Raw genomic sequence first — 27,713 nt, 5'->3', positions numbered from 1 at the left:
CAGTATTCTGCCTACATTCATGCTTGCAGGCCAGAAGAGGGCACCAGATCTCATTACAGATGGTTGTGAGCCACCATGTGGTTGCTGGGAATTGAACTCAGGACCTTTGGATGAACAGGCAGTACTCTTAACCACTCAGCCATCGCTCCAGCACCCTGTTCTTTTTTGAGTACAAATATGATTTCACAGTGGCCGAGGCTCCACAAAATCGGGCCTCTCGACATTCAGTTATAGATCAGGTAAGAGCTCACAGGGCCCCATTTCTCCCTGCTAAGTTGTTGGCTACTGACGGACTTTGGGAGAGGGCAGTCATTGTCTTCAGTTGTTGATGAGCCTACTAGACTCCACTGGATAGTTTCAAACTCATGGCCTTTGTTAATTTCAGTGGGTCACAAAAACAAGCAAAAAGTCATGAATGGGGGAAAGGAGAGGCAAAAAAGAGAGGGATTCAGGATGGGTAGAGGGTGACAATAACCAGAATGTATGATAAGCAAATTCAATAAAAATTATAAATCCTCCAAGTATTTGGGAGCTCAGTCTTAGGGTCTAAAAACACTGAGGCTCACCATGTACCCTAAGGGGTGAAGAGAGAGCCAGGGCATTAACGCAATAATTCCTGATCATGACTAATGAATGAAGAATTGGTTCTCTTGTGCTTCTAGCCCACAGACTGAGTTCCTGAAATCAGGTATCTGTAGAAAGGCATGCAGGGTAGATGGATAAAAACCTAGTAGGTGGGAGGAAAGAACTCAGCGATGTTCTGAAGCCACGTGTCATCCGTTGCCCATGGCAGCACATGCTCTGAACTCAGAAAGGAAGGGAGAGGAGATAAAAGGAACCCATCTGAGGACCTGGGTCCATGTTATACCTGGTCACCCCGTTAGAAGGCAAAGGTGAACCAGAGCCACAGCCACCAACCCCAAGAGAACCTGCAGATACCCAAGGATTATACAGAAGCGGTCCAGCAGGAGACAAGCTACCTGCCAGGGAAAAGTCCCAGAGATCTTGTCTAGGCATCAGTGGCCACAGATAGGTATCACAAACTGGCAGGGCTTTGGGTGTTTAGACTTTGGGGGTGGTGGAGAGAGGTTGGCTATCACTTGCTAGGGCAGGAAGCTTTGGGTTTTTTGCAGATCCAGAATTTCTTGTTGTAACATTTGGTGTCGTTCCAGCCATCGTCTCTGAACTCCGCACAGTCTTCCTCCCCTAGGTTGTTGGGCTCTCCTTTATTCCAATACTTCATGAAACTGCAAAGACCACAAGACATGAGATTCTGCCCCAGGCATGTGTTTTAAGTGCCTTTCTAGAGAGTGAATGGCAGATTTGCTTTGTATACGACACGATCCCATGACATGACATGTCTGAACCATTCTGATCTTTGCACCTTATTCATGTCTCCCATGATTGAGAGGACTTGTCCCAAGGAGGGGACGGCTGTCAGATGCAACAAAATAACAACAGAGACTCTACATACACAACTACCTCCTTCACTGAGTCGGTACATACTTGTCTAGGACTAAGACAGCTAAGGGCACCAGACAGCTAAGGGCACCAGACAGCTAAGGACACCAGACAGCTAAGGACACCAGACAGCTAAGGACACCAGACAGCTAAGGACACCAGACAGCTAAGGACACCACACAGCTAAGAACATTTGCCAGCTGACAAAGCTAGTTTCGTCTGGGAAGTTAGAATATGCCTTCATCAGATTGACTGTAGGGCAGCCTGTGGGGACATTTTCATCATTAATGATTGATATGATATGTCCTTGCCCACAAAGAGAGGTGTCACCCCTGAGCAGGTGGTCCTGGGTAGCATAAGAAAGCCATGGAAAGCAGGTCAATGGGCAGTGTTCTTTCATGACCTGTGCTTTGGTTCCTCTCTGACTTCCCTCAGAGACAGAGTGTGACCTGGGAGTTATTAGATGAAATAAACTCTTTCCTCCCCACACTGCTTTTAGCCATGGTGTTCACATCAACAGAAGGTTATCTAGGAAAGACAGCACCTAGAAACCACTAACACGCTTGAAAACACCCCCACCTAAGCCTGCTTGACCCACGTCATCCACTTTCCTCCACACCACAACCAACCACACACAACCACAAGCCCGAATCTCCTGCTCCCTCTACATCCTGACTCGCGAAGGTTCTTGTTCTCCTGTCACATCATCCAGCGGTGATGCGAACTCTCTCTTTTCAGAGTACAACACACTGTATACATATTCTTTTCTTTTGTGTGTGGTGTGTGTGTATATATGTTACAGTGTGGGTACTGGTGCACATATGCGCATGTGAGTGTAGATGTATGCAGAGATTATCATACTCTGGATACAGGTGGTTGTGAGTCGACACACAGATGTGAGTGTTGGGAACCAAACTGGGGTCCTCTGGAAGGTTTGTGATTTTTATAGATCCAGAATTAAGAACTCCTAGCTTAACCACTGAGCCATTTCTCCCGTTCTACCTACAAACATTGTTAATGACAAGTCCTTGTCAGTCTCTGTGTGTTTATGTATGTGTGGTTATGTGCATATGTGTGTGTGCACATGTGTACATATGCATGTGGTACCCAGATAACAACTTCAGTTGTTCCTCAGGACATTCTCCACCTTGATTTTTGAGACTGGATTTCTCCCTAGCTTAGAACTTGCTATTTGGCGAGGCTGGCTGGCCAGCAAGCCCTAGGAATCCTGCTTCTTCTTTTCCGGTTCAGAGATTCCAAGTGCATGCCACCACACCATCAGTTGTTTTCACGCGGGCTCTGGGCATGCACTTTACCAATGGAGCCATTCATTACATTGGATTGCCTAGGAAGTGATTCCTATTTAATGTCCCCCCCTCCCCCTGCCCTGGCTGCAAGTCTTTCCTGAAGTTCTGATGATGGAACCTCAGGCACCTGCCATCTTATCTGAACCTCCTCTCCTGCCATTCAACAAATGTTCCAAGCTCTAATGCCAAGGTGACCAGGGGGGAGGAGATGAACCCCAAGAATGCCTCTAGACAAAGCCTTCAAACCTCACCCCACTGTGTAAGGTGTTCCCTTCGTCTGGTATTTACCTGAGTGTCAGAGGTGAGCCATCCACCCAGTGCCATGTGGATTCATTATTAATGTCAATGAGCCCCATCCAAGTGTAGCCTCTTTTCTTAGAAGCCTGTTGTAGAAAGTTCTAGAAAGACAGAAGAGGACGAGTCAGAAAGGAGCTCTGCCTCTTTCTTCTTTCCAACCAGTGTTTCCTCAAACTCCTGGTGGGAAGTTCTGCCTGCAATCTGACGTTCAGTTTTATACCTTATAAGGCTGTGAACACCATGCGTTCTGAACTCTCCACATCTGTGTGCTGTGGGCAGATGTGCTCTCACGCACAGAATGTGCCTATCTAGCATTGTCCTGTACCTATCTGTCTGGAAGTTATGCACACGTCTGCATGAATTTACTCGTGACTGGGTTTAACTGGCTGTGCGAGATCAAACAAGTTCATGATTACTGAATGTCTCAGTGACCTCTGCTCAGCTCTGAATCGAGCTGTGTCTCGCTGGTGCTTCAAATCAGTCAGGCTGGTGATATTTATACCAGGGAAATAGGGGCCTTACCCACTCTGAGGAATAGATGGGAAGTGGGGGGAGGAAGTGTGAGGACCAAGAGGAGGGGAGGGAAGAGGAAACTGGGATTGGTATGTAAAATAAAAAAGATTATTTTAAAAAATGAAGAAAAAAAGGGCACACCTCAGGAGGGTTTTTTTTTTTTCTTTCTCTCAGCCCAACAGAGGAAGTTGTAAAGTGCTGGTCGCAAATCTTAGGTGTTCCCCCAAAGCATAAATCACAGTAAAATCTACGGTAGTAGGGCTGAGGAAATGGCTTAGTCAGACAAGTCTGTGCCACACACGTGTGAGTTTGACCCCCAGGCAAGCATGTGAAAAGCCTTCTGTGATGGTGCACACTTGTAATCCCAGCATTGGGGAGGCAGATATAGGAGGATCCCCGGGACTTGCTGGCCAGCCAGCTCAGCCCAAATAGAGAGTTTCAGGTCCCTGAGAGATCCTGCCTTAAAAAAGGTGGACAGCACCTGGGGCCTGATACTCAAGGCTGACCTCTGCCCTGCACACACACACAAGTGCGAGAGTATATGTGCATCCGATGACAGCGCCAGGTGTGGATCCTCACCTTCTTTGAGACGGTCTCTTGTTTACCACTGTGTACACCAGGAGAGCTGCTTTCTGGCTTCCATGGGACCTCTTATCACTCCCTCCTGTTTTACCGCAGGACACTGGGATTACAGATGTGTATTCTCAAGCTGGGCTTTGTGTGGGTTTGAGGGGTCCAAACTCAGGTTGCCACGCTTGCCTGGCAAATGATCTTCCCACTGAGCCTTCTCTCCAGCCCTGGAGTGCGCCTTTTTGCAGGTGCTCTGACATCATTGGTAACCTGTCATCCCCCCTCTTTAGACAAGCAGCTTCTATTCTAGAACATTGTATCCAGCCAAATACTTCCTCCCCCCAGCCAGTGGCCAGAGGCAGCTCCAGATGAGGACTGAACCCCACCAGGCATACCTGCTCTTCATCACTCTTGATGACCACAAGTTGAGCCCCCACATTCTGGCAGGCGGTGGCAGAATCATTCCAGGTCCTCTGGGTCACAGAGAAAAAGTAGCAGCTTCCTTGGAAGGGTGTCCAGTCCCAGGGACAGGGGCGGCACAGGCGGTCTGTTGGAGGAGGCAGGTCAGGATGGACGCATGCTCCCGTGACTGCTTAACCTCCAAGCCCTCCAGAATCAGGCCCCTCCTTTGACACAGCACCGTAGGGAGCCATTCCCTACCCCTCTTCTTGAGTCCCTTATCTACCCAGGAGAATCCAGAAGTCCTAGCCTGATCTTCAGACCGGAAGAGGTTGCAGCTTAGAGCTAGGAATGGAGGTCAGGAGACAGGTTTAACCAAATATCACCCATGTGCGTGCCCCTGTGAACATTGGGTGTCTTATGTGTGCACAATCCTGTGAACACTGAGTGCCTAATGTGTGCACAACTCTATGAACATTGAATGCCTCGTTTACACAACCTCTGTGACATTGTCTAATGTGCGCACAACCATGAGAACATTGAGTGCTTACCATGTGCACACTCTTGTGAACATTAAGTGCCTAACCTGTCCAGGCTCCTGTGAATCTTGAGTGCCTATTTTGTGCACAATCCCTGTGAACACTTGACTGCCTATTGTGTGCACAGACTCTAATCAACATCAATGAGATGCCTTCTTTAGTAATTACACTACATGCCCATTCTACAGGAGAGGAAACTGAGGCTCAGCAAAGAGCAGTTATTTGAGCAAAGTGACTCTGTGGAAACCTTCTCTGGCTGTGATAGCCCTCATTTCCAGTTACTCACCTACCCCAGCCTTCAGCTGGATCAGTTCCTGGTAGACCTCCTGGCTGGACTGCTCCTGTCCCTGAGAACTGGGGATCTTGAAGACTGGCCCGAGAGAAACAAGTCACTGCAGTTAGTAAATGTTTCTATTTTTCTTGACCTATACTGAACTCGTAGGACCAAGACATCCTTTTTCCTTTCCCCGCTTTCCTTCTTCCTTCCTCCTTGTCTTCCTTCCTCCCTCCTTCCTTCATTCCTGAGACAGAGTCTCATGTAATTCAGACTGCACCAAAAGTTCTGTGTAGCTGAGGTTGACCTTGAACTCCTGATTTTCCTGCTTTTGCCTCCTGAGTATTGGGGTTACAGGAATGCACCGTCAAACCCAGTTTTATGTGGTGCTGGGGGTGGAACACAAGATTTTGAGCTTTCTAGGTAAGGGATCTACCACTGGAGTGATGTCTCCAGTCTAGGAACCATCATTTCCAAGAATCAAGGTCTTAGTCCTGTTTGATAACGAAGAGCTCAAAACCCAAAAGAAGGTTGGGTGTCTAAAGCCAGTGTCCCCCTGCAGAATGCCTACTCAGAGGACCATGAGGACCTTGGGGCCCAAACCTCAGTTCTGCCTGACCTTTAACAAGGATGACGAGCAGCAGCACCGAGAAGACAATGAGGAAGAAAGCCTGTAGTGCCAAGGGGACATGGTTGAGGCCCAGGTGCCCTGTGGGAGGGAAAGATGGAATGTTAGCACCGTGGTGTCCCTGACTCAATGTGGCACGAGACAGGCAGCGCACCAGTCTCATTCTGAAGGTACAGGATTACAGATGCTAGCCTCTACAGTCCTGGAGAGTCCAGGATCATGCACACAGGATCTGAGCTTCTAACTTTCTGGACTCCCGTGGCCAGAGCCCCAACCTCCACCCCCACAGGAACCCAAGTTTCTGCCAGGAGCAGTCTACAGTCCCTCGGCCTCTTTTACCTGTGAAGCTACTGAATCCAGAATTTGGTTGGAAGCCAAAGCCTTTGATGGAGTACCTGGTGGGGCCGGTTACCAGCTGTTCCTCATCTGAGTGGAAAGAGCGTCAGTCACATACAGGGTAGCCTGAGACACGCACCGCCCCAATGGTGCCCCATCCCCAAGTTCCCGGAGTACCAGCCCAGTCTCACCGAGAGGGCCGAGCTGCTTCTTCCCCATTTCCTTGGAGTCACTCAGGGTTTACTTCTCAGTGGCAGAAGCTGGTGGGGACAGCAGCTTTTATCCACCACCTCCCTGAATGTAGTCTTACTTAGGAAGAGAAATTGGGAAGTGGGTACTGGCGTCGAAAGAGTCAGAGGGAGGGGCCTGAGTGTCTGACACAACAGGCAGGAGATACATGTTCCAGGAATTTCAGAGTGGCCAGAGGGTCTGGACTTCACAGCGAAAAGAGCCAATTCATTTCCAGTATGGTCAGTTTAGAGACATCTTCCATAGAAACCAGTAACTTGTAAAACAAAGTGACACCATTGTGTCTTTTTCATTTATCATGGGGTGTGGGCTGGGAACACCATATCTTCCCAGAAACAGCACCCCGCAGACACTAGGCATTGCAGTCTTGGTTTCCTGGGTGGCCTAACTCATGTGATTTTCTTTCTTTCTTTTTTTTCTGTTTTTTGAGATAGAGTTTTATGTAGTCCAGGCAGGCCTTAATCTCCACATGCATCAGGGGATGACTTGAACTGCCTCATCCATTCACCTCCTGAGTGTTGAAACTAAAGGAGCCACATCACCACCCCACTGTTGATTCCTGTGCATTCATTAAATCTTATAAAGTATTTAGATTTCATTATGTTTACCTAATGTCTATTAAAATGCTTGGACCATTCGTTAATTGTACAAATACATTGTGATCGTACAGTCTTCTGCCATGTCCTTTTGTTATATCCCTCCCATGTTGTTGACCACCCCTTCTCCCCAACCACTCTCCCTCCTACTTTTATGTCTTCTTTTCTCAGTTATTATTTATTTATTATTGAATTTACTTTTAAACAATCTTTTCTCATTTTCCATACCTATCCCAGTTCCCACTGCCTCCCCTCTTCCTGCTTCCCCCACTTTTTCCCTACCCCAATATTGTTTGAGGTTTCTGTTCTGTCCAGTTCTCACAGTTGTTAAGTCCCAAGGAAATCACACAGAGGTCTACATTAACTATAAACTGATTGGCCCATTAGCTCAGGCATCTTATTAACTCTTATAACTTATATTAGCCCATTATTCTTGTCTATGCTAGCCACATGGCTCAGTACCTTTTTCAGCAGGGCAATCACATCTTGCTTCTTCTGTGGCTGGACAGGACTGCAGAGGAATGGACTTCCTCTTTCCCAGAATTCTCCTGTTCTAATTGACCCGCCTCTACTCCCTATCTGGTTGTCCCACCTATACTTCCTGCCTGGCTACTGGCCAATCAGTATTTATTTAAAATATAATTGACAGAATACAGACCATTCTCCCACACCACTTCATGTGCCCATGTGTTGCAGTCTACTTCCCACTTTCTCTTCTATCAGGTTCATTGTGGTCAGATTTATATTGAGGACTTTAATCCATTTGGACTTGAGTTTTGTGCATGGTGATAGATATGGATCTATTTTCATTCTTCTACAGGTTGACATCCAGTTATGCCAGCACCATTTGTTAAAGATGCTTTCTTTCTTCCATTGTATAATTTTGGCTCCTTTGTCGAAAATTAGGTGTTCATAGGTTTGTGGATTAATATCCGATTCTTCGATTCAATTTCATTGGTCAACATCCCTGTTTTTATGCCAATACCAAGTTGTTTTCATTACTGTAGCTCTGTAATAGAGTTTGAAGTCAAGAATGGTAATGCCTCCAGAAGTACTTTTATTGTATAGGGTTGTTTGGGATATCCTGGGTTTTTTTTTTTCCCATATAAAGTTGATTATTGTTCTCTCAAGGTCTGTGACGAATTTGTTGGGATTTTGATTGGGATTGCATTGAATCTATAGATTGCCTTTGGTAGGATTGCCATTTTTACTATGTTGATCCCACCAATTCAAGAGATGGGAGATCCTTCCATTTTTCTGGTGTCCTCTTCAATTTCTTTCTTCAAAGACTTAAAGTTCCTGTCAGATAGATCTTTCACTTCCTTGGTTAGTGTTACCTCAAGATACTTCATGCTGTTTGTGGCTATCATGAAAGGTGATGTTTCTCTGATTTCCCTCTCAGCTTCTTTATCCTTTGTGTATAGGAGGGCTACTGATTTTTTTGAGTTGATCTTGCATCCTGCCACATCACTGATGGTACTTATTAGCTGTAGGAGTTTTTTGGTAGAGTTTTTGGGGTCACTCAAGTACACTATCATATCATCTGCAAATAACGAAAGTTTGACTTCTTCCTTTCCAATTTGAATTCCCTTGATCTCCTTATGTTGTCTTATTGCTATTGCTAGAACTTCAAGCACATGTTGAAGAGATATGGTGAGAGTGGACAGCCTTGTCTTGTTCCTGATTTTAGTGGAATCGCTTTTAGTTCTCTCCATTTAATTTGATCTGTCGGCTTGCTGTATATTGCTTTTATTATATTTAGATATGATCCTTGTATCACTAATCTTTCCAAGACCTTTATCATAAAGGGGTGTTGAATTTTGTCAAATTCTTTTTCAGCATCTAATGAAATGATCATATGTTTTTTTTCCTTTCAGTTTATTTATATGATGGATTACATTTGATGGATTTTCGTATGCTGAACCAGCCCTGCATCTCTGGGATGAAGCCTACTTGATCATAATGGGTAATGTTTTTATGATGTGTTCTTGGATTTTATTGAGCCAGTATTTTTTGAGAATTTTTACATCAATGTTCATGAGTTAGATTGGTCTGTAATTCTCTTTCTTGGTTGAGTCTTTGTGTGGTTTTGGTATCAGGGTAACTGTAGCTTCATAAAAAGAGTTTGGCAATGACTCTTCTGTTTCTATTATGTGGAACACATTAAGGAGTATAGGTATTAGGTCTTCTTGGAAGTTCTGGTAGAATTCTGTACAAAAACTAAAATTTTGGTCCTGGGCTTTTATTTGGTTGGGAGGTTTTTGATGACAGCTTCTATTTCCTCATGAAGTCATTTAAATTGTTCACCTGGTCTTGATTTAATTTTGGTATATAGTATTTATCTAAAAATGTCCATTTCTTTTACATTTTCCAATTTTGTGGTGTACAGGCTTTTGTAGTAAGACCTAATGATTCTCTGAATTTTCTCAGTGTCCACTTGTAACATGGTGGCCTGCTTTTTGCTCCAGCTGCCCAGTTAGCTTAGCCCCGAAATAATTACACAGAAACTGTATTCATTAAAACACTGCTTTGCCCATTAGCTCAGGCTTCTTATTAACTCTTATAACTTATATTATTAACCCTTTATTCTTATCTATGTTAGCCACATGGTTCAGTACATTTTTCAGCTGGGCAGATCACATCCTGCTTCTTTGGTGTCTTGACAGGACTGCAGAGGAATTGGCTTTCTCCTTTCCAGAATTCTCCTGTTCTTATTGTCCCACCTCTACTTCCTGTCTGGTTGTCCTGCCTATATTTCCTGCCTGGCTACTTGCCAATCAGCGTTTATTTAAAACTTAATTGACAGAATACAATTGTCCCACACCATCTGTTATTATGTCCTCCTTTCCATCTCTGATCTTGTTAATTTGAGTGTTCTCTCTCTGGCTTTTGATTAGTTTAAATAGGGTTTGTCAATCTTGTGGATTTTCTCAAAGAACCAGCTCTTTATTTCATTGATTCTTTGGTTTGTTTTCTGTTTCTAGTGAGTGATGTTAGACCTGATAACAATATTTCACGTATACAGCCAGGGATAGAAACAAATCACAGAGGAAAAATAGGGACACGATACAATCAAAGCTATGCATGCAGCTGGGTGGTGGTGGTGCATGCCTTTAGTCCCTGCACTCAGGAGGCAGAGGCAGGAGAAACTCTGTGAGTTCAAGGTCAGCCTGGTCTACAAGAGCTAGTTCCACCATGGGCTCCAAAGCTATAGTGAAACCCTGTCTCGAAAAACAAAAACAAAAACAAACAAAAAGAATGCTATGCATGCAGCTGAACTTGTTTAGGTAATTACACTAGTAATTACAAAACATGAAGTATTAATCTAATATTATCAATAAAAGCCAGGAGTCAGATATCAGGTTAAAAACCTGGAAGATCAGAGAATCAGGAGCAGCAGCCAGTTGCTTTCTTCCTCTCTCGCTTCTCAGTCTGAAAGTGGACTGAGATCCTCTCTCCATCTCACCTTACTGCTTTCTGTCTCCACCTCCTGAGTGCTAGGATTAAATGTGTGAGCCACTACCATCCAGCTTCTGTGGTTAACTAGTGACTAGCTCTGCCATCTGATCACCAGGCAAGCTTTATTTGTTAGAGCACAAACAAAATATCACACAACAAGAACACAGTAAGATTGTTTTTCCTTTTTTTCATTTTTCTTTTCTTATTGAAATTATAATAAAATGACATCATTTCTCTTTTCCTTTTCTTCCTTCCAAACCCTCCCATATGTCCCTACTTGCTTGCATTTTTTCATTAACTTCTGTTACACACACACACACACACACAAATGCATCTGTATTACCTGCTCAGTCTGAATAATGTGACTTAATATGTATGTTTTCAGGGCTGATCACTTGGCTATTGGATAACTAATTGCTGTGCTCTTCCCTGGACAAGTCTATTTCTCCCCCTTTCAGCATTCCTTAGTTGAAAACATTTCTTTCTTTCTTTCTTTCTTTCTTTCTTTCTTTCTTTCTTCCTTTCTTCCTTTCTTCCTTCCTTCCTTCCTTCCTTCCTTCCTTCCTTCCTTCCTTCCTTCCTTCCTTCCTTCCTTCCTTTCTTTCTTTCTTTCTTTCTTTCTTTCTTTCTTTCTTCTTTCTTCTTTCTTTCCTCTCTCTCTCTCTCTCTCTCTCTCTCTCTCTTTTTCTGAGACAGGGTTTCTCTTTGTAACCCTTGTCTTGGGACTCACTCTGTAGATCTGGCTGCCTTCAGACTCACAGAGGTTCTTCTGCCCCTGACTCTCAAATGCTGAGCTTAACAGCCTGTGCCACAATCCTGACTGCTTTTGGCTTGTTGCATAGAGTTGAGGACTTTACGTCTTACCCCAGTCCACTCCGGCTGTTTTCCTTGTTCAGTTCTTGATGTCTTCCTTGCTCATCACCCCAGGAAAATCTGTGGTCATCTTTGTTCATCTCAAGTTTAGGCAGTCATGTTGGTGAGACTTTATGGGTGTAGTTTCTGGCATTCCTAGGAGACACAATTTTACCTTAAACTACCTGATCCTCTGGCTCTAAAATCTTCCTGCCTCATCTTCTACAATGTTCCCTGAACCTCAGGTGCATGAGTCATGTAGATGTATTAGGAGTTGGCTCCACAACTCTGCATTTTGATTGGTTGTGGCTTGCTGTAATGGTCTCCATTTGTTGCAAAGAGAAGTTTCCTTTACGGAGGGTGAGAAGTGCACTTCTCTGTGGGCATAAGGACAAATGTTTAGGATGTAGTTAGGGATCATGCTGATTTAGTGAAGCAGTGGTTGTATGTTCTCCAAGATTCATGACTTCATTAGCCCTAAGTAACTGACTAATTTTCCAGTACCAGGCATGGTTTCCTTCTTGGTGAAGTGGCTTTAAATCTAATTAAGAAGCTGTAGTTTAGTGGTAAAGTGTATATGTTGTTACGGCACTTTTAGGGCTATTGTGATATCCTGGTTGTTGTTGTGGTTCACAGGTATCATAACTGGGTAGGGCTGTTGGTTTCTTCTGTGCTTTGGAAGCTTATGTGGTACTTTGTGGAACCATGAAAGTTAGTCCTCAGAGGCATTCAGGCCAGTGCCAGCTCAGGAGCCTCTATGGTGTCTTTAGAAATAGGGACTTCCATTTTACCTCTGGGGAGCAACTAAGGGCAACAGAAATAGGCTGTATGTTTGGAGAATTTTTCAGAAAACCTTGACCAATAGCTTAAAATAGGGCTTCTCATTCATGCCTGGTATTGGGGTTTTTCTTAGGTGGTCTTTGATGTAGCATTGTCATTCGGATGATTTATACTATATATGTATATTTATATACACAATTAGGTGTAGTGTAGATTTTTTATATTTAATTGTATGATTCCTTATGACTTTTCAGACATCCTTACTGTTCTTTCACCCTCCTCCTTTTATTTATCCCCCTTCCACCTCCCCTAAGAGCACACCTTCTCCATTTCTCTGATCAGATCACTTGCACCCTGCTATTTCCCTTCTTATTGCTCCACACCCCCTATCCTTGCAATGATCCCTTTCTACTTTGGTGATTTTTGCAGATACACCAGGATATGTATCACATCTGAAGACTTATAGCTACGAGTTTCAGATGAGTGAGTACATGTGACGTTTGTCTTTCTGGGTCTAGGTTATTTCACTTATGGTGATCATCTTTAATTCCATCTATTTACCTGCAAAGTTAATAATGTTTTCATTTCTCTTTACAGCTGAATAGTATTACAAAATATACATGCACTACATTTTCAATATTAATTTGCCAGTGGAGGACACTTAGACTGTTTTCATTTCCTAGATCTTGTGAATAGAGCAGCAACGAAAATGGCTGAGCAAGTATCTCTGGAGTGGAATACTGAGTTCTTTGGACATATGCCAAGGGATGGTACAACTGGGCCATATGGTAGATTTATTTTTACTATTTATTTATTTATTTATTTATTTATTTATTTATTTATTTCTCTGCACTGATTTCCGGAGTTGCTACACCAGTATGCAATCCCATCAACAGTGAATGGGTCTTCCTTTTTCTACACATCTCCTCCAGCATTTGTTGTCCATTGATCTGTTGATCTTTGCTATTTTGACTGGGGTAGGATGAAATCTTAAAGTTGTTTTGATATGCAATTCCATAATTGTTTGGCATAATGAGCAGTTTTTTAGATCGTTCTTAGCCATCTTTTTCTTATTTTGAGAACTCTCTGTTCTAATTTTTTGAACAAGTCATATTGTGTGTGTGTTTCACTTTGGTTTTTGAGTTCTTTATATATTCATATTATATATAGTTATATAATATATATATATTCCCTGTCAGATGTATAGCTGGTGAAGATTTTCTTTCTTTCTCTTCACTCAGTTGGTTACTTCTTTAGCTGTGCAGAAGCATTTTAGTTTTATGAACCCCACTTGGGTAATGGGAATCCCATCCAGAAAGTCTTTTTCTACAAACTGTATCCTGAAGGGTATCACCTATGTTTTCTTCTAGAAGTTTCAGGTTTCATTCCTTTCACCGAATCTTTAAATAGCTTTTTGATAAAAGATCATTTCCTTAACACTAGTTCTATCAGTCCACGAGCTGGGGATGCCTTTCCGTTGTTACTGTCTTCTCTCTCCTTCAGAAGCGTAACATTTCCACTGCAGAGGTCCTTCACTTCCTTGTCTAGGTTTAGCCCTGGATAGTTTATTTTTTCGGAGCCTTTTGTGAGTGGGAGTGTGCCCATGACTTTCGCTGTATGTTGTTGATGCATAAAAAAGGTATTGACTTGTCCAAACTGATTCTGTATCTTGCCATTGCCAAACTTGTTTATCATTTCTACAAGTTTCTGATAGAATTTTGGTAGAATTTTCTAATGTTTAGTACCATGCCATCTGAAAATAGAGATAGTTTGACTTCTTCTTTCTCTATTCATATCTTTTTAATTCTCTTCCTTATTGTTCCAATTAGTGCTTTGAGCACAGTATTGAAGAGGAGTGGGGGAGAGTAGACACCCTTGTCTCATTTTTGACTTCAGTAGAATTCATTCAAGCTTTTCTACATTTAGGGTGATGTTGACTGTGGTTGTCTCATAAACAGCTTTTATTGTGTTTAAATATGTTCCTTCTAGCTCTTCATTCTCTGGGACTCTTATCATCAAAGTATGTTGGGATTTGTCAAAGGATTTTTTCTTCATCGATTAAGATGCTTATAATATGATTTTTTTATTTTTAAGTTCACTTATGTGGTTTATTACATTTATTGACTTACGTGTGTTGAATATCCATGTAGCTCAGGGATAAAGCCAACTTGGTGATGGTGGATAATACTTTTGATATATGTCTATGCCCTCTTTGCAAGAATTTTGTTGAGATTTTTGACTCTATATTCAACAGATATATTAGTTGTTAAGTTTTCTTTAGTGTGTGTCTTTGTCTGGTTTTGATATTAGAGTGATACTGATTTTATAAATGGAGTTTGGGAGTGCTTCTTCTGTTTATATTTTTAAAAATAGCTTAAGAAGGACAAGCTGTAGATGGTGTTTGAAATTCTGGTAGAATTCTGCTGTGACTCCATCTGGGTTGGACTGTTTTTAGTTGGAGGCTTTTTATCACTACTCAATCGCTCATTTGTTGGAGATCTGTTTGGGTTGTTGACTTTTTCTTGGTTTAATTTTGATGATTTGCCTGAATCTAAAAATTCATACATTTCTTTAAAGTTTTCTAGCTTAATGCAGTATATAAAAATAATTATTTAATTATTATAATTTTAAATTGCTTTGGTATTTGTTATAAAGTTTCCTGTTCATTTCTGATTCTGTTAATTTGGGTCTTTTTTTTTTTTTTTTTTTTGGCTAGTTGGGTCAAGGGTCTTTCTACCTTTTAATCAGACAATTGACAGCATAGATATTTAAAGTTCTTATCAAAATGCTTGTGTTAATTGTGGTCATAGTATTGTTTATCTTTTTTTTTTTTTTTTTGCTCATGTTCTCTGTGGCATTTTGTGTTTTAATAATCAGGGCTTCATAGTTCCTTCCAGTCTCTGTACTATGCTCATTACTCTTTTTGCCTGAAGTAATACTTCCTGTCTTTTTTGTTTTTCTTTTTTCCCTTTTATTGAAAATAGATTATTTTCTCATATAATATATCCTGATTATAATTTACCCTCCCTCTAATCTTCCTGGTTCCTCCCACTTCCCTTCCTCACCCCTCCTGATCTTCCTTTATGTCTCTCATTAGAAAAGAACAAGCTTCTAAGAGATAACAACCAAACTTGAAAAATAAAATATAATAAGATGAAGCAAAACCCATCATATCAAAGTTGGAGATGACAACCCAACAGGAGGAAAGGGTCCTAAGAACAGGCAAAAGTCAGGGATCCACTAGTTCTCACAGTCAGGAATCCCACAAAAACACTAAGTTAATAGCTATATTATATACGTAGAGGATCTGGTGCAGACCCATATAGGTCTTGCTGTTCCAGTATCTGTGAGTTCATATACACCTTGCTTAGTTGGTTCAGAGAGCCTTGTTCTCCTGGTGTCCTCCATCCCCTCTGGCTCTTCCAATCTTTCTACCTTCTTTTCTGCAGGATTTCTTAAACTCTGTGAGGGAGGGATTTGATGGAGACCTTCATTTTAGATTCCCTCTCTCCATAATGTCTGGTGTCTGCATCTGTTCTTATTTACTACAGGAGGAAGCCTCTCTGAAGATGACTGGATAAGGAACTGATCTATGAGTATAGCAGAATATCATTAGGAGTCATTTTGTTGCTGTTTTTATTTTTATTTTATTGTATTGTTTTTGATCAGTAGTGTTTAGTTTTACCATCCATCTCTGGGCTATCTAGTCTCTGGTTCATGGTTAACCAAGCAGTCTCAGATGTGGATTTCTTCTCATGGAATGGACCTTAGATCAAATCAGACTTTAGTTGGCTATCCCCACCATTGACCTAGCATATTTTTCAGGCATAAGAGATTGTAGGTCAAAGGTTTTGTGGCTGAGTTGGTGTCCACATTTCTCTTTTGCTAGCCTGCAGGGTATCTTCCTGCACTGAGGAGACTAGAATGTAGGGGTGAAGGCTCCATGTAGGCATCAGCTTGACTTCTCCATGTTCATGAGTTATGTGAGTGTGTGACCTGTGGCAATGGGCCCCTCTGTTAGATTTCAGAGAGCAAGCTTCTGTCTTAGCATAATCTTCAGTATTATTGGGATTTCCATGGGACTTCCATGACCAGCAACTCAATTTTATGTACCCTATTCCCATCACTGGAAGTCTAGCCTGGCTACAGGAGATGGCCAGCTGAGTCTCTGTATCCCCCATTAGTAGGTGTTATCATTAGGACTACCTTCATAGAGTCCAGGAAGTTTCCACTGTACTAGAGTTCTGCACCACCACAAATGTCACCTCCAATTCCAGCTGTCTCTCCCCACATTCTCTTACTACTCCATGTCCCCCCTACCTGGACCCTTCCCATCCCTACCTTCCCCAAGTCTGTACATAAAATTTATTCTATTTCCCTTTCCCAAGGAGATCCCTGTGTCCCTTCTAAATCCCTTCTCTTTGCTTAACTTCTCTGGGCTTAGAGATTGTAGCTTGATTTTCATTTACTTAATGGCTAATATTCTCTCTTAGGTAAATACATACCTATTTATCTTTCTGAATCTGAGCTACCTCAGTCAGGAAATTTTTTTTCTAGTTTCATCCATTTACCTGCAAATTTCATGATGTAATTTTTTTTAAACAGCTGAGTAAAACTCCATTGTGTAAATGTACCACATTTTCTTTATTCATTCTTCAGTTGAGGGACATCTAGGTTGTTTCCAGTTTCTGACTATTATGAATAAATCTACAATGAGCATGGTTAAACAAGTGTCATTGTGGTATGGCAGAACATCCTTTGGGTATATACCCAAGAGTGGTATAGCTGTGTGTTGAAGGAGATTGGTTCTCAACTTTCTGAGAAAGTGCCATATTGATTTCCACAGTGACTGTATAATTTTACCCTCCCACTATCAATGGAGGGGTGTTCCCCTTGCTCCACATCCTCACCAGCATGAGCTGTCACTTGTGTTATTAATCTTAGCCATTCTGACAGGTGTAAAATGGAATCTCAGAGTTCTTGGGATTTGTGTTTCCCTGATGGCTAAGGATGTTGATTATTTCTTTAAGTGTTTCTCAGTCATTTGAGATCCCTCTGTTGAGAATTCTGTTTAAATCTGTTCCCTGTTTTTAAATTGTTTTATTTGTTTTTTAATATCTAGTTTCTTGAATTCTTTATATATTTTGGATGTTAGTCCTCTATCAGAAGTGGTATTGGTGAAAATATTTTCGTATTCGGAAGGTTGCTGCCTAGTCAGATTGATGGTGTTGTTTGTCTAATAGAAGATTTTCAGTTTCATGAGGTCCCCTGCTCTTGTGATATATGTTATTGTGTTGATTGTGTTGTCTTTTGTGTTCTGGACTGGAGAAAGACATTTGATCTGGGAACTGCTAAGAAAGGTATTTTGACTTTAAAATACAGACCTAAGGATTTGATGCTTTGGAAAAGAGGTTCTGCTTTTGTCTCCACAGAGGATGAGAACCTGTGGATTCATTGCAAATTTATGTGGTTTGAATCACCGAGACTCCCTGAAATGTTGATGTAAAATACTCCCAAGAATGCAGCACCCCCGTTCAGCAGGAAGTAGCCAGACAGGTTGATGACGCCCAAACTCCCTAAAAGATTGTTAAAGTGGGGCCCCTTCAATGGTTCCGGAGCAGGAGCAGCAACCCTGCTTCCCTGAGTTCTGCTCCACTCCATGCAGCAGTTTGGATTCAGAGTGAGTGCAGCTGGGGCCAGAAGGCAGCTGGAGCAGAGCTTTGCCACCACAGCTACTGCTGCCGGAGTTGCTCTCTCACAGACTGTGCAGATGGCTGAGACTGTCAACCAGCTGGCTGAAAGAGTCAGCAATGCTTTGGACGTATTCAATTGGGCATATTGACCTTGAACCAACAAGTAGCTCTGGTTCAGGAGCAAGTGGACTATCTTTGGACTTTTCAACAGTTAATCATGTTATGTGTGTTACTCATGACACTGTATTGCATGCTTCTGCTACTGTTATGGAACTCAACCGTCATATGAGAGGGCTTTGGAATCTGCTTTTGTTAATTTTACCACCCAGTTAGTGAATGCTAGATGGTTGCAGTGCTGGTCTGGTTCCTTGGCACTGTCAGTCCTGGGGATACTTGGTTTAGAGCTATGTGTCTGGGTAGCCACGGACGGGCAATACTTTGGAGGCAGGATGCTACCTAAGACAGGGAATATTAGAGGGCTATTTCCTATGACAGGCAAGGTAGGGAGTTGTTGTGATCCAGTTGCCCTCACTCCCCCTGACTGACAGTGGAACTTCCTTGTGGTCTGTAATTGACAAGGATATTTGTGTTCTTTCTGGCTGGTGGGTCTCCACAGAAGGAGTAGAGGTATAAAAGGTTGCTGGGCAAAATAAAGATTGCTGTTCTTCCACCTGAAAAGAAGCCTCTGTGTCTCAACCCCGGCATCACTCCCCCCCCCCCCCCCCCCCCCGCCAGTCTTGGCTATTCAGGCTGCACTGGCCTGCTTCTCTCTCCCTCTCTTACCCCTCTTCAGGTTTTCGAGACAGGGGTTCTCTTTGTAGTCCTAGATCTCCTGGAATTCACTCTGTAGATCAAGATGGTCTAGAATTTAGAGATCTGCCGGCTTCTGCCTCCTGAAGCTGGGATTAAAGGCATGCAGCACCATACCCAACTGAGGTCCCACTTATTAATTGTTGATTGTAGTGCTTAAGCTATAGGTATTCTGTTAAGAAAGTTGTCTTCTGTATCAGTGCATTCAAGGGTATTTCCCCACTTTTTATCTTATCAAGTTCAGTGTATCTACTTTCATGTCCATCCACTTGGACTTGAGTTTTGTGCAGAATAATAAATCTGAATCTATTTGCATTCTTCTACAAGTAGACATCCAATTTGATCAGCACCATTTGTTGAAGATATCTTTTTCCAGTGTATATTTCTGGCTTCTTTATACAAATTAGTTGTTCATAGATATGTAGATTTATGTCTAAATCATCAATTCAATTTCATTGATTCACCTATCTGTTTTTGTGTCAATATCATGTAGTTTTTATTACTATAGCTCTGTAGTACAACTTGAAATTGTGAGTGGTGGGATCATTCCAGCAGTTCTTTAATTTTTCAGGATTGTTTTAGCTATCCTGGATTTTTTGTTTTTCTGTGTGAAGTTGAGAATTATCCTTTCAAGGTCTGTAAAGAATTGTGTTGGAATTTTGATGGAGATTGCATTGAATTTGTAGATTTTTTGATAGGATGGTCATTTTTACTGTGTTACTTCTACTAATACACGAAAAGGAGGTCTTTATATCTTCTTCAATTTATTTCTTCAAAGATTTGGAGTTTATTGTGACATTTCAAATATATTTTAATAAATAAAACTGAATATCTGAAAGCAAAATAGTCCCACTGGTCAGCCTTACAGGCCAGATTATGGTAACACACAACTTTAATTCCAGTAGCCACCCTAGTTGCCATAGAAATTGGGTAGTGCTTGCCTTTAATCTCAGTGGTGCATGCCTTTGATCCCAGCCCTAAAGAGGAATATATGATGGAGTGAGACAACTCTCAGATAATTGTCTCCTCTGAGATTCCAAGGCAGGATCACCATTTCAGACTGAGGCTGAAATAAGAGCCAGTGGCTGGCTGTTTTGCTTTTAGGATCTTCAGCTTGAACCCCAATATCTGACCCTGAGATTTTATTATTCATACTTTATTTGTCTTCCAATGTTTTGGGGTACAAATTCACGTGGATCTTGACTCCATGCCTGCTGGGACTGGCTCAAAAGGCTTGTGGCTGAAGGTCTTCCACCCCTATCCACTTGGCTTGATTTCACCTACTAAGTGTTTTTTTTTTTTTTTTTTTTTTTTTTTTTTTTTTTGCCAAAACCCCACCATGTGAAGCTACCCCTTTGGTGGGCCCACCACATGGCAACTTGGCAATTTCTCCAGCTTATACTCACATTTTCTCTGCTGCATGGTAACTTGCTCAGCTTCTGGTTTGTGTTCCCAGATAACAATTTACTGAAATCTCCTAACAGAGGTAAGTTCATTTTAATTAATATATAAATCAATAAATTTGAAAGTTATGTAATGGCAGACCATATCACCATCCAGGAATTTAATAACCTTTGCTTATATTCTGCAAGGCTTATATGGTTTTTCCTGATGCATCCATTTATTTGATATTGGGACTTAGCTTTGTTTTTCACCTTATATCTTTTAAAAAATGGTTTGATAACATAGCCAAAAATGAGGCACTTTTAGAAATAATGCAGTCTTTACAGACTAATAATGAAAAGCTATCTGACAGGATTTATAGCATCAAAAATCAAAAGTTGACTGAAAAAATACCATTGAAAAGGATAACATTAATTTGACAGAAAAAAAATCAATCCATGTCAAAGGGTACTGAAAACTTATCTGAAAGGATCTGTTAAAAAGTTATGATAAATGAGCAGATAGAATATCTCTCCAGGAAGGCACTCTGCATGTCATTCAAATAATATCTAAAGATGAGAAGTTATCATTAATGAAAAAATTTTATACCTTGGAATCATATTGCAGAATGAGGACCAGAGATTATGTGATTCAATGAAATTATTAGAAATATTTACAGGTCAAGAGATTCAGGCTTTACAAAAGACAATGGTAAAAATATTGAAATGCTTGAGGAAACTATCAGAACTGATGAGCAGGGGGATGGAGGTAAAAAGACAGGATTTAGCCTTGAAAGTATATGTCAGAGATGATTTACCAAAGGTTCTAGCTACCTACCCTGTAATCTCCTGACAAAGCATCCAGAACTAAATACCCAAAATGATTCAAAGAATATAAATGGCAACAAATAGGTATGAATGATTTAAAGAAAATTAAACAAGCAGTGGTATCTTATGGCTTGCATTTCCCATTTGTTAGGGGGATGGTGGAAACGTGAACTTCAAGCAATAAGGCTACCCCATACCACTGGCTAGATCTGATGTGCGACAGAGAAGGCCTGGGTTAGGGTGGCAGGGAGAGTCACTGACCTAGACCGTAGGAAAAGACGTGGGAAGTCTCTGCATTACATTTCCCATAGTCAGTCAATTCTCAACAGGTTGAACAGACTATGCAAGCAGAATGAGTATGTATTTATGAATGAGCTCAAAGCTTATTATTAACTTGGTTACAGAGTACTTGAAAGTTTGATATGTCAGGCAAATTTCAAACAACTTTTCTTAGAAAATGTGTCCTACCCACATCAAGTGAGTTCCCATTTGATTTATTTATGCCATGCTACCAAAGTGTTAACTGGGGGAAATTCGAGCTCCATCTGATTCTCCTTAATAAAAGAAGTTCTTAAAATTGAAAATAGGTTCGTCTCTCATACAATACACTCCAACCACAGTTTCCTCTCTTCACTCTTCAGCTCTCCCCCAGCTCCCTTCTCTTCCAGATGACCCTCCATTTCCTCTTCAGAAAAGAGAAGGTCTCCAAGAGATGATAACCAAATGGGACAAAACAAGATACTCTAAAAAAAAAAAAAAAGGCAGACTTCATATTTAGGCTCAGCAAGGTAACACAATAGAAGGAAAAGACTACCAAAAGCAGGCAAAAGAGTCAAAGATACACCTGCTCCTACAGTAAGGAGTTCCCCAAACACCAAACTAATAACCATAACACACAGAGGGCTTGGTGCAGATCAATGTGGCCCCCATGCTTCCAGTTTCAGTCTCTGTGAGACAGTATAAACCCTGCCCAGTTGGTTTTGATGGGCTGTGTTCTCCTGGTGTCTTTCACCCCCTATGACTCTTATGATCTTTCTTCCCTCTATACGGGGCCCTGATCTCCAAGGGGAAAGCTTTAATGGAGATGAAGACCTCAAATTTAGATTCTCTCTCCACATAATGTCTGTTTGTGGGTCTCTGAACCTGCCTGCCCATCTGTTGCCACAGGAAGCCTCTCTAATGATGACTTGATATGGCAAAAATCTGAGTATAGCAGAGTATCTTTGGGAATCATTTCATTGATTTGTTTTTTATCAGTTGTATTTGGCTCTACCCTAGGTATCTGGGCTATACAGTCTTCAGTTCCCAGCCATACAGACAGAGTAGAGCGCTGGTTCCTTCTCATGATGTGGGCTTCAAGTTAAATCAAACATTGGTTGGCTACTCCTGCAAGTTCTGGTCTACCTTCGCTCCAGCACATTTTGGAGACAGAAGAGATTGTAGATCGAGGGTTTTGTGGCTGCACTGCTGCATAGGTTTCTCTTTCCAAAGCCTGCAGAGTACCCTCATGCCAAAAGAGACTAGAACATAGGGGTGAAGGCCCCATGCAGGCATCAGTTCAACCTCTGTACATTCAATGAGCTGTGTGGATGTTGTCCTTGTTCCCTTGGTAGTGGGGTCCCTCTCTCAGTTTTCAGAGAGTGACCTTCTGTCTTAGTATCAGTCTGGGTTGTTTAGGGATCTCCGGGACCTCATCGGCCAACAACTCAACTGAATTCATTCCAGTCCTGGCCCTGGCAGCCTTGCTTGGCTACAAAAATGGCCAGTTCCGATTCTGTATCCTCCATTACTATGAGTCTTCAGTGATGTCACTTTCATAGATTACAGGAAGTTTTCATTGCACTAGGTTTCCACACACTTCAGTGCCCCTCAAATCCAGCTGTCTCTTCCTGAACTCTCTCCCCACACTCCTACCTGATTCCTCCCACTCCTAGTCAGCCTGCAGAATCTGTTCTATTTCCTCTTCTCAGGGAGGTCCATTGGTACCTCCTAGAGCCCCTCTCTTTACCTAACCTCTTGGATCTACAGATTGTAGCTTAACAGTCATTGACTTCTCAGACAATATCCACTTAAAGTTAATAGATGCCATATTTATCTTTCTGGGTCTGGGTTATTACACTCAGGATGATTTTTCTAGTTCCATTCATTTGCCTGCCAGGTTCATGACTTGGTGTTTCTCTCTGGCTACTTTCAAGATACGGTCTTTGTTCTGTACCTTTGTATTTCCGTTATAATATGACCAGGAGGTTCTTCTGCTCCTGTTTGTGTGGTGTCTGCAAATCCCTGGATCTGGATTGGCATCCCTTTTCCCAACTCAGGGAAACATTCTGTTATGATTATTTAAAAAATCATTTCTATGCCTTTAGAACAGTGTTTTCCTGTGCCCAGAGTTCACAGGTCCAGTCTCTTAGTAATGACGTCAGAATTCTGGAATTATAACTTTTTAGTATTTTAACTTTGTCCTTGTTAAGTTGTTCCAATTATTTCGTTTTTGTCTTCAGGCACAGATACTCTGTCTTCTCCTTGATCCCTTCGATTGGTGAGACTTTCTACAGAACATTTTATTTGACTTCATTTTTTATTTTTGGCATTTCAAGTGAGCTCTTCTCTAGTATTTTCATCATTTATTAAATTCCTCTTTCACATCCTGCACAGCTTCCTTATTTCACTCAGTGGTTTGTATTTCTTGATGAGTTTTTTCTTCTTTGGTGGCTTTGGATATTTATTTTTTCTTTTGTACAGACAGGGTTGGTTTGTCTTACACTTACAGATAACAGTCCATCCCTGAGGCAGGCCAGGCAGTGATCTAAGCACACAAAGGAAACAGAGGTGACAGAGGAATGCTGTATAGAGATTTGTACTCCCTGGCTTATCTCTTTGAACATTCTTATAATTATTCTTTTGAGTTCTCTGTCTGGGGTTTCATCTCATTTGCACTCATATGAACACAGATGAAGAATTTTTTGATGAGTTATGTTGCCTTGGTTTTCTGTGTCTTCTATTTTACAGCTTTGGGGTTTGCACACCTGTGTTGTTTGGTTGCTTGTGGATTTTAAAAAGAATCTATATTCTTTTATTTGAAAGATTTATAATATTTATGTGGGGCATGGACATGTAGAGTTGAGGTGTGCAGTTCACAGAATAAGTCCTTAGTCCAGGAGTTCAAGGTGCCTGGTATAAACTCTACCTTTTCCCCTGAGAAGAGCATTAGTTATAGTTGCTGGATATTCTTATAGTTGCAGGTTTTGTAGCAGTCAATTAATAGCAGTGGCCCCTTTGACTTCAATTACTGTTTGAGGAAACAACCAAGGACAGTATGAGATTTACTCAGATTTTAGTTAATAAGATAAAAATTTAAAGTAAGTGAGAATAAGAATAAGTATTAGACTAACTTGGAAAAGTTAAAGAAATAAGATAGTTTGGGGGGGAGTTGAGATTTTAGAAATGGTTAAAGCTATGGAAAGTTATAATTAAGAAGTGAAAAGAGGATGGGACAGGATGACAGAAAGAAGGAAAATGTAAGAACCCTAGGAGGGGTATGTGGGTGAAAGGCACAGTAAAAACGCATTAGACTAGAGTGGGTGGAAAAACACTCACCGCAACACTCAAAGCTAATTGAGCAATATACAAACAAAGCTCAAGTGGAGATTAAATAATGGAAAAGATTCCATGAAAACTCTCAGACTTCTCAGGCTATTTCCAAGGCTATTTGTTGCCCTCCACAACCGTATAGTAAGGCCTTATTGATGGATACAACACATGCATTGAACATAGAGAAGTTGAGCTGGTGCCCACCTAGAGCCTTCACCTCTACTGACCAGTGTTCATAGTACTGGAAGGCACTCTGTATTCTACTGGAGAAAAAAAGATAAATATGAACCCAGTTACAAACCCTGAGATCTACAACAGTGACCTGCCTGCATGACACACTGCTGTAATAGTGGCACAAATGCTATGGGAGTAACTAACCAGTCTCTGACTGGATTTAAGGCTCACTCCATGAAATGGAACCCAAATCTGACATTGCTTGGATGGCTAAGGACCCACAGAGAAACTTCCTATGACAGTAGATGGGAACTAAATCAGACACACAACTGGAAGTGTTCAGAGATTTTGGAAAACTCAGTCATAAAGGGGAAGTCATCATCCAACCCTTCCTCTCAGGGCTCAGGGAGCTAAGCAGAAGAGGAGGCAGAAAGATGGTCAGAATCAGAGGAAATGGATGGCTCTGCTGAACTAGTGTCTTCTAGACACAACAGGACGGATACACATATACACTCACCAATACTGGCAGCGTGCACAGGGCCTGTGGATGCTCAAGTCAGATGAAGTCCTGGCACCTAGCAGGTGGAAGTGTCTCCTAACCAAGAAGCTATCTGCAACTGACATTTGCAAAGGAAAAAGTAATTTTCTCCAATGGAGTCTCATTAGGTGTATTAACCTGCTTAAGGGTAGGCCCTAAACTCTCCAGTAGATGGCCAACACAAACCAAACTCAATTGTATTTTTGCAGACCTTTGGTCTCATTCCGTTTTTTGGTCTTATTGGCCATTTGCTTGTATATTATAATTTTCAATTGTGTGTTTTTGTGGATTTTGAAAGCTATGTATGTGTATGTTTGTTTTGTTTTTTCTTTTGATTATGGTTTGTTTGTTTTGTTTTGAGAGAGAGAGAGAGAGAGAGAGAGAGAGAGAGAGAGAGAGAAAGGGTGTGGAGTTGGGTGAGTTGGGTGGGTGGGGAGGGGAGGTGGGAGGATTTGGGAAAAGTTGGGGGAGAGGAAACTGTGATCAGAATTTGTTGTATAAAAATGTTTTCAATATACTGGGAGAGTCTGTATGGGATCAAACTAGGGCCTCTGAATGTGGGTGACAGTTGTGTGGCTTAGGCAGTCTGTGAGGCCACTGGCAATGGGACCAGGATTTGAACTGTTTTTTTGGAGTCCATTCTTTTTTGGAAGGATACTTTGCTCAGCCTAGATATAGGGGGCGGGCCTTGTTCTTGCCTCAAAGTGATGCTTTAGACTTTATTGGCTCCCCCTGGGAGGACTTATCCTCTTTTAGAAGTGGATGGGAGGGTGGGGTGAGGGGAAGGTGGGGGATTGGGAGGAGGGGAGGGAGTGGGAGCTGGAATTGGTATGCAAAATGAGAAAAGATTGTTTAAAAAATAAACAAGTGAAATAAAATAAATGAAAAGATGAAGCTGAAAAAATGTTTTCAATAAAAAATAAATAAGAAAACTTGAAGTAAACTATTAACACAGATGTGCTAAGTTGAAAGATAAAGATCTGAGATTCCTCTGGCTTTAGGAGCCTTCCTCTGGTGTTGTGTGCAATAGGCACGAACAGGAACCAGTGGTCTCTGCAGCTGTCCAGTGGGGTTCTGGTATACCAGGGAGAGAAACTTTCAAGCCCTTCCCTGGTATTTCCTTTAGACTTCTGTATTCCACTTTCACCATCTCTGGTCCTGTGGATGAGATATACCGTAGGGCCGGGTCTGCCTTGTTTCTGGGTGCATCTCGAGGACAGTTTCTAGTCAGCTAAGCATCCTGTTTGTTCCTGTGCTCTTCCTGCCCCACCTGGTGATTAGTTAATTAGGCATTAACTCCTTTGTTGGTATGGTAATTTTCCACCTGCCTGGGTGGAGGTCCTTATGCAGCAGTTAGGTACTTAAGGACTTCCCCAAGTCTGAATAAACTGGCATTAGGCTGATCTCCTTTCGAATGACCCTGGTCTCTTTGTGTTCAATCTCCAGGCTCTTGCCCGACTTGAAAGGTACAGTGGCGCATGAACTGTACCGAGGGTGTAACACAGAATCGGGTGTTACAATTGGAGACGCGGCTGGGATCTTCATCGGCAACTGCAGTCGGAGACCCATCTGCGAGATCGGGAAGTAGGAGTCCCTGAGAGGTCGCCCTCGGGAAGGCTGGCCAGCAGGTAAGAAATTGAGTGGCGAGGGCGAATTGGTTATGGGTGCAAGTAATTCTGTTCCAGTGTTAAAGGGCCGGTTGACAGGCCAGTTGTTAGCTCTTTTGGAGAATAAAGGCACCGGTATTAAAGTTGAGACAGCACAAGAGATCATTAAGACGGTTTTAGAGTTTAGTCCCTGGTTCCTACATGCAGGGGGCTTTAATGAAAAAGTGAAAGAGCAATTAGAGAGTTTGAACAAAACCCTTGAGGAGATTCAGGAAGTAAAATCTGTGAGTTCTATTAAGAGTTTTGAGGAACAGCAAGTATTAGAAGGGATATAGAAGAAGAAGAAGAAGAAGAAGAAGAAGAAGAAGAAGAAGAAGAAGAAGAAGAAGAAGAAGAAGAAGAAGAAGAAGAAGAAGAAGAAGAAATTTTAGAAAAGGAGATCACACTGATAAGAAAGAAGTTAGATAAAGAGGAAAGAAAGGAAGCAAGTGGAGATGTCTCCATGAGACCTCCGCCGCAATATCCTTGTACTACTGCTTCTGCCCCTATAGACTTAGAGATCCAGAACAGGTTAAATAATCTAAGTAGAGAGAGGCAGATTTATCCTGTTGTGGAAAATACTGATCAGCAAGGACAGAGGGTCAGGCAGCATGACCCCTTGGCCTTTAAGGATATCAAGCAGTAAAAAGAAGCAGTTGTGGACTATGGACTCATGCTCCTTTCACTGTAGCTTTATTGGAATCCTTTGCAGAACTCAACCTTACACCCAGTGACTGGATGCACCTTTGCAGGGCTTGTCTTTCAGAGGGAGATTACTTGTTATGGAGAGG

The 27,713-nt window shown here is 41.9% G+C and overlaps 1 protein-coding gene across 1 annotated transcript; it reads right to left on the bottom strand.

Moving 5' to 3' along the window:
* Window positions 1–26,845, bottom strand: LOC130871342 (CD209 antigen-like protein A). Its single transcript, XM_057764689.1, has 8 exons — window positions 26,638–26,845; window positions 6,516–6,566; window positions 6,328–6,414; window positions 5,980–6,069; window positions 5,373–5,456; window positions 4,544–4,695; window positions 3,057–3,166; window positions 1–1,247 (listed from the first exon to the last, which is right to left on the bottom strand). Exons 1-8 carry the CDS (start codon window positions 26,843–26,845, stop codon window positions 1,097–1,099), a joined length of 933 nt encoding a protein of 310 aa, XP_057620672.1. The 3' UTR covers window positions 1–1,096.
* Window positions 26,846–27,713: the final 868 nt, after the last annotated feature.

This window comes from Chionomys nivalis, chromosome 3, assembly GCF_950005125.1.
Source record: "Chionomys nivalis chromosome 3, mChiNiv1.1, whole genome shotgun sequence".
Lineage (NCBI taxonomy): Eukaryota > Metazoa > Chordata > Mammalia > Rodentia > Cricetidae > Chionomys > Chionomys nivalis.
This window is presented reverse-complemented; position numbering and strand designations above follow the sequence as displayed.